The sequence below is a fragment of the Vigna radiata genome, unplaced genomic scaffold (assembly GCF_000741045.1).
Source record: "Vigna radiata var. radiata cultivar VC1973A unplaced genomic scaffold, Vradiata_ver6 scaffold_73, whole genome shotgun sequence".
Lineage (NCBI taxonomy): Eukaryota > Viridiplantae > Streptophyta > Magnoliopsida > Fabales > Fabaceae > Vigna > Vigna radiata.
Window position 1 is genome coordinate 992,741 of NW_014542365.1, and position 7,616 is coordinate 1,000,356.

Below are 7,616 nucleotides of genomic sequence, written 5' to 3' on the forward strand. Positions count from 1 at the left end.
AAATAATATAATTGTTAAAAATAGTCAAAATATATTTTATTAAATAAGAAAATAATTTTATTTGTAAAATGATAAATGTGTCTCATTAACTAAAAACGTAGTAAAAAAAATGAAGTGGACCGGTATTAATATTGTCGGTTTTTTTTTTTTCTTTTTATGAAAAATCTTGGTTGGATCCGTGTTTTTTTTCCAACCAGAATACTGTGCAAGTTACTGTCAAAGGAACCGCTGGTTCCTGCAGTAACGATCATTGATCAACGGTTTAAACTTTTTTGAGTCACATTTTTGTGTAATTTAATAATTATATCAATTAGTTTGAATGAGGAGTATTTCATTCATGGGGCCACAAGAAAGTGATGGAGCAAAACCAACACTTGTCTAGTTTTGTTTCCATATATCAATGATTATATCCATGTCATTGGCTAAATTGCCTCTTGGAATGTTTCAAGACGCAAGTATTCAACTTCACACTCCTATGGTTTGGGATTTGGCAGTAGGAAGAAAGGGATGAACTTTTATCTGAAGAACCATGAAAACTTGCTGATTAAATTTCACTCTTTTAGAAGCTGATTGTGTTTGGGAGCTGGGTTTCTTATTGTTGGTGGAAGAATGAAGGGGGATAGGATTGAAGAGAGCAGCACGAGGTTGTTGGGTAGAAGCAGCAGTGGTGGGAGCAGTGAGTCAAGGTGGGTTGATGGCAGTGAAGTGAACTGGGATGAGGTTCCTGTGTGGTCAAGGCGTGACGATGGCAGAGAAGGGTATGGATCCGTCAGAAGGAGGCTTGCCAAGTTGCCCAAGAGGGTTGATTCATTTGATGTTGAAGCCATGGAGATTGCTGGAACTCATGCTCACCACTCCAAGGTTAATCAATCTTTCCTTTTTTCACTTTTCCCTGGAATTATGATACTCTAATTGTTCTAGGTCTTGTTTAAATTCTTAAGTTTCATGTATTATCGAATATTCATAATTACCAAAGGGAGGGCATTATTCTCGCTTTACAACTTTTAACAAACACTTCACTTAGAGAGCCAAATACCGTTTTTGATCTTCTGTGCTTATGTGAATCAGGCCCTTTCCTTCTGGCCTACACTTGCTTTGTCATTTAAGACTCTTGGTGTGGTATATGGTGACATGGGAACAAGTCCTCTGTATGTTTTTGCCGATGTCTTCAGCAAGGTTCCAATTGGGTCAGATGATGATGTCTTGGGGGCATTATCTTTAGTAATGTATACAATAGCAATTATTCCGTTGGCCAAGTATGTTTTTATAGTCCTCAAAGCAAATGATAATGGAGAAGGTAAGAAAGAATTTCACTTTGCCCCCAGAATTATGAACATTGTTCGTGTGTGACTTATTCTAAATCACAAATTAATGGCTCAACTGTAGGAGGAACATTTGCACTATACTCGTTGATTTGCAGGTATGCAAATGTGAGTATGCTTCCAAATCGTCAACAAGCTGATGAATATATATCTAGTTTTAAGCTCAAACTTCCTACTCCTGAACTGGAAAGGGCTTTAAAAATAAAGGATACTTTGGAAAAAACATCATTTTTGAAGAACCTTATATTGGTGTTGGTTCTTGTGGGAGCTTCCATGATTATTGGAGATGGTATTCTAACCCCAGCAATATCAGGTACATAAGCAAGGAACTTTTTGACATGAATCTTTGTTGTTAGTCTTTTAATTTTATCATATGATCAGTGATCCTTACCGTTATGAAGTTTGATCACAATCAATTGCTTCTTGAGCTAAATTTGTCATACTCATCGTATGAGCTAATATACTATACCAGTTCACTGATATCAGTCAAGTGAGGTTCGAAAATTCTTCTGTCAGTCCTTCACTTCAAATCAGAAATTTGATGTGAACTCTCACCGATTAATTGTCCTTTAGTGAATGAACAGCCATCCTGAATCTTAGTGGCATCAAATGCACAAAGGTTTCTAGTTAATCTCCGCTTTGGGGATGGGGCTGCAATGTGGAATTAGAAAGTTGTGTGTTGTTTGATAGAGGTTGACTCGATAGGTTCACCAAACCTCATTAGGACTATTTTGTCCATATCTTTAAGATGTGGGATCTAACTCAATTTTACAAAATCAGTATATAAGATGAGGTTTTAAGCCATTTTTATACTCTATTTTAGATTTATCCATGGACAATATGGATCTCCAACAATTGTAGTTTCTTGTAGGGACTAAATTTTGTTGAGCTAGTTGAATTGACGCTTTGCATTCACTGTCCCTCTCAGATAACATACAAACATAGTCCTTGAAATTTTTATTTTCTGTTTATCTTTTTTCTGTATGTTTAAAAGAATTTTCTTGCGGTGTAGCTTCAGTATAACCATGGTGCTTTTTTCATGCAGTGATGTCTGCCATAAGTGGTCTGCAGGATCAAATAAATGGATTTGGTACTGGTAAGTATATTTTCCCTTTGTATTTTATATTTTTTCTGGAAAACGTTTATCACATGCTAGCTTTAGATGGATATTCTTTTGGTGGCTGTGTGCCTTATTTTAAAACAAAACTAATATCAAAGTCTCCACATATCTCCAAAGAAACGAATTTGTGGCATTTGATTAGAGTTGTTTCAGCCACTCACAGTCTAAATAATCTAACAATTTTCTGAAAATTGCAAAATACAAATCCTTTTACAATACTCTGAATTGAATGTAAGATTTCTCAACTTCAAGTAATTAGCTTGGTGTACTTTGATCTAAGCAGGTCAAATATGGTTCTCCTACAAAAACACCCAATTAACTGATTTTTCCCTCTTTTTTTTTTTTCTAAAGGTAGTTCAGTTTTTTTAATGTGAAGAACCAACTACTTGTATTTGGATTTTCTCAAGAATGTTGGCATTTAGTCATCTTACGGAACTATGGAAATGAATAAACTCGTATTCTGCACAGAAAAACTTAGATTTGTTGTTCTCATTTTCAGGTGAAGTGGTTGGTATTTCTATTGTAGTCCTGATCGCTTTGTTCAGCATACAAAGGTTTGGTACTGGTAAAGTGGGTTTCTTGTTTGCCCCTATACTTGCCTTATGGTTCTTTTCTCTGGGTTCTATTGGACTATATAATATAATTAAATATGATATCACTGTTCTGAGAGCATTCAATCCAGCTTATATCTATTTTTTCTTCAAGAGAAATAGTAAAGCTGCATGGTCATCTCTTGGCGGTTGCGTTCTGTGCATTACAGGTAATATCCTTTTTGTCATTTCCATGACTTCATCCTGTAGGTATTGGAATTGATTGCCATAATATTTGGGCATATTTAATTGTCAACATGGACTTGAATGGCCCTATGAACATGACCTTTACTTCTTCCTGGATCTAATTAGGGTGTTTGAAGTAATGACCATATTGTTCATTTTCATATTCGGTTTTCTCTTGGAGTTTAGCATTATGACTTAGGAGCCAGTAGATGAGATCATAGGTATATGTGGTTCATTTACCATGCTTGATAGGATATGTTATTGTAAAATACCTTTGAGGACAAGCACTTGTGTGCAAGGCGCATGTAAAACTAGGTGCAGAGACTCCCCTCCCTTTCCCAAAAACTCACTTTGTTTCTAAAACACTTGCACAAAGATGTATCACATTAACGGTTAAAAGACAAAGTGTGGATATCAGGTTTAATGATAATGCAGTGGTTACTTGGACTTGAAAATTAATGCTAGTTGGTTATGAATGTTCCTTTCTTTCAAGATAATTTACTCTGAAGTGAGCATTTTTGTTTGTTCTTGCAATTTAATTCTGGCTACTAGCAAAAAAAAAAAAAATAGAAGCTATTTACATGATTTAAAAATATAACATTTTCATTTTCTGAGTTTTTTCCATATTCAAAATTCATTTTTGTTCTTCTTAATGAGAAGTTCATCCCTTAACGGCAAGGTGACAAAAATTATAGAACTTGCTTGTGTATTCCTCTGCAGGTGCGGAAGCAATGTTTGCAGATTTGGGTCATTTTTCTGTACCCGCAATACAGGTCTGTCAATCCTCATTTTGTTTCTTTTTAATGAGCATACTATTAATTTGGTGTTGTTAGGTAGCTTATACTTATTTAAATTTCCTCTCTTAAACCTCTTGTATAATTTCTTGTATAGATTGCCTTCACATGCGTGGTATTTCCCTGTCTCCTCCTTGCTTATATGGGCCAAGCGGCTTTTTTGACAAAGAACCCAAGTTCTTATTCAAGCGTATTCTACAAGTCTGTTCCAGGTGATATTTGTTGATTCAATGACTGCTTATGTTAAAACTATAATTAAGATAATTTTGTTATGTATAGTAATTGTGATGATACCTGCTGTTTGTGCTTTCTGTGAATCAGAGAGTCTGTTCTGGCCAGTGTTTGTGATAGCCACACTTGCTGCTATGATTGCCAGCCAAGCAATGATATCTGCTACGTTTTCGTGCATAAAGCAATCTATGGCTTTGGGATGCTTCCCCAGGCTGAAGATAATTCACACCTCAAGAAAGTTCATGGGTCAAATTTATATCCCCGTAGTTAATTGGTTTCTGATGATCATGTGCATAGTTGTGGTTTCCATATTTCAAAGCACAACTGATATTGCGAATGCATACGGTTAGTGTCTCTCATCTCAATTTTCTTGAAGTAATATTTTTTTCTAGTTTTTTGTTTTTGGATCTGGGATGACAACTGATATACTATATGACTCCGAGAAGGATTAACATCACGTGTCTTCAATAAACTAAATGGGTTAGAAAAAAAAACTTGAAAGCTAAACATGTCAGGATTTATTGTACACCAGAATTGAAAGGAGAATGTGGTGGATGTAAAAAGGATTTAGGACAAGATTCTATCTCGAACGTTAATAGTTTGTAAGAACTTTTGAAAGATAAGATCGTGCTGTTGTAGCGTTTCAAAAACCAACTTGCACTAGATGTTGTTATGAACCAAATATTCTTAAGCAGTTAAGTGTATCTATACTAAATGCATTTTAATGTCATTGTTGCAGGCATTGCTGAAGTTGGTGTCATGATGGTCAGCACCATCTTGGTGACCCTTGTAATGGTATTAATTTGGCAGACTAACTTGCTTTTGGCATTGTGTTTCTGTCTTGGATTTGGTTCAGTGGAGTTAATTTACATGTCTTCTGTCCTATCCAAAATCTTTGAGGGTGGCTGGCTTCCACTTGCCTTTGCTACCCTTTTCCTATCTGTGATGTACACTTGGAACTATGGTAGTGTATTGAAGTACCGAAGTGAAGTTAGAGAGAAGGTTTCAGTGGACACAATGCTTGAGCTTGGCTCCAATCTCGGAACAGTAAGAGTGCCAGGTGTAGGATTGCTATATAACGAGCTTGTGCAGGGCATTCCCTCCATTTTTTTGCAGTTCTTGCTGAACCTTCCAGCTCTTCACTCAACTATAGTTTTTGTCTGCATTAAATATGTCCCAATCCCAGTGGTTCCTCAAGAGGAAAGATTTCTATTTCGAAGAGTTTGCCCCAAAGATTACCACATATTCCGGTGTGTTGCCAGATATGGTTACAAAGATGTAAGGAAGGAAGATCACCAAGCATTTGAGCAACTTCTTATTGAGAGTCTTGAGAAATTCTTGAGAAGAGAAGCTCTTGAGACAGCCTTGGAGTTGGAGGGCAACTTAACTGATGAGTTGGACAGTGTCTCAGCAAATGCAAGGGAATCTGATCTTCCTGTTGGTACTGGTGCTGATGAGCTTAGGATTCCACTGATGCATGATCAGAAATTGGAAGAAACAGGAACTTCTTCAGCATTGCCATCTAGTTACATGTCATCAGATGAAGATCCTGGTCTTGAATATGAGCTTTCAGCCCTTAGAGAAGCAACAGAATCAGGATTCACCTATTTGCTTGGACATGGAGATGTGAGGGCAAAGAAGAACTCTTTTTTCTTTAAGAAACTAATGATAAATTATTTCTATACATTTCTCAGAAATAACTGCAGAGGAGGTACAGCAAACATGAGAGTACCTCACACCAATATCATTCAAGTTGGAATGACATATATGGTGTGACACGACCATGTTCTTTTCATATTGTGCAATGCACCCTCAGGTCTAGAACTCATTGTTATTGGTATTTTCTTTTTGTCAGTTTTCTTACTGTAGCAGTTGGTCGTTAGAAAAGCCAGCGTGTGTGATATAGCCAAGGTGGTTCACATATAAAGCTGTTTCAGAATCTGTACTTATTTAATTGTTTCGTTTTTCGATTCATAATGTGAAGTACTAGTTCATTAATTTATATGGGCCACACTAGTGAATTTGAATGATGAAAACAATGTTAAATATTATATTAGAATTCTTTTACCATCTCGTAAGTTTATCTGATTTGAATAGAATTTTCTCTCATGACGAATACATGTGATTCAGAAAAATAATGCAAGTGAACAGATAAGCATGCAAGATCTATGGATTTCAAAAATGGATTCTCTTTGATTGGAAGAAACCCTGACCCATTAATAAATTTATATCCTTGAGTTCTTTCTCTGGAAAGAATTAATATTTTGAACTCAAATCCCAACAAATCCAACACTGGGACATAATACAAGTGAGGAACAAAATGGGAATAACTGAGAATTTGGTCCCTTTGTCTGCCATTCATCAAATGTTAATGTCAATTGTACAAGTCGGGTGGCTGGGGAACAGATAAGGATAATTTATCATTTATCATTCAATTATTTAATTTTTTTATGGCACCAAATAATTTTTATTTTCAATGCATCATATTGCAATTATATATTTGACAGTCATTGATGACAAAGTATTAGCTTTCTTATGTCCTACTGCGTCGCCTGGCGTTCCTCTTTTTCGCTTAGTCACTGTTTTACCTTTTGTTCTTTCTATGTACTTTTTATATAGACCATCTCTTGTGTCATCTTGGTTAATCCAATAATAAAAACTTTTGATTTTCTTCTCTTTCTCCTTTTCTCTGCCAACGTCTTCCTTGTTCACGACACTACGTGTGAAACGCTTACCACCTTTCTATGTTGCAGAAAACATGTATACCAATCACGTCTCTTCCTTAGGTAATAGCCGCACGCATGTTATGGTATCAGAGATCTTCATTGCGTAACTCTACGTCTTTCTTCCCTTTCTTGTACTTTCTTTACAGTTTTCTTTCCATGACAGAAACTTCAATCAACCAAACCTCGAAGATTGCATTACTATTCAACCTCGAAGATCAACTCGTACTAGAAAGACACCTCATTATCTTCGAGAATTTCATACAAATAGAATTGTTAAGTACCATATTAATCAATATATTAATTATAATGGTTGCCAACAAGACCTAGATCATTACCGAATTGCCTCTAGGACAAACAGGCATCGGTTGCCGTTGGATCTACAAAACAAAGTTCAATTTAGATGGATCAATCGAAAGATTCAAAGCACGCCTGGTAACAAAAGGCTACAATCAACTTGAAGGGTTTATACTTTCTTGAAACATTTGCACTGTTGGATAAACTAAAGTTAATGGGATATTTTTGTTTGCTGGTGTACGTTTCATTTAATGCAATGAATCATGGTCATTTGAGTCTTTTGCTTTTATTTGGAAAACAACACTTGTAGTTTCTATTTCTTGAGTCAGTTATCTTTCATATAGATTATTATA

General features: G+C 35.8%; 1 protein-coding gene across 1 annotated transcript; it reads left to right on the forward strand.

Annotated features, from left to right (window-relative positions):
- Positions 1 to 326: 326 nt before the first annotated feature.
- On the forward strand, positions 327 to 6,294 carry LOC106779912 (potassium transporter 7). Its single transcript, XM_014668127.2, has 9 exons — positions 327 to 861; positions 1,069 to 1,297; positions 1,387 to 1,635; positions 2,368 to 2,418; positions 2,942 to 3,202; positions 3,939 to 3,991; positions 4,110 to 4,224; positions 4,334 to 4,588; positions 4,983 to 6,294. The coding sequence occupies exons 1-9, from the start codon at positions 610 to 612 to the stop codon at positions 6,017 to 6,019; spliced, it is 2,502 nt and encodes an 833-aa protein (XP_014523613.1). The 5' UTR covers positions 327 to 609; the 3' UTR covers positions 6,020 to 6,294.
- The last annotated feature ends 1,322 nt before the right edge of the window (positions 6,295 to 7,616 follow it).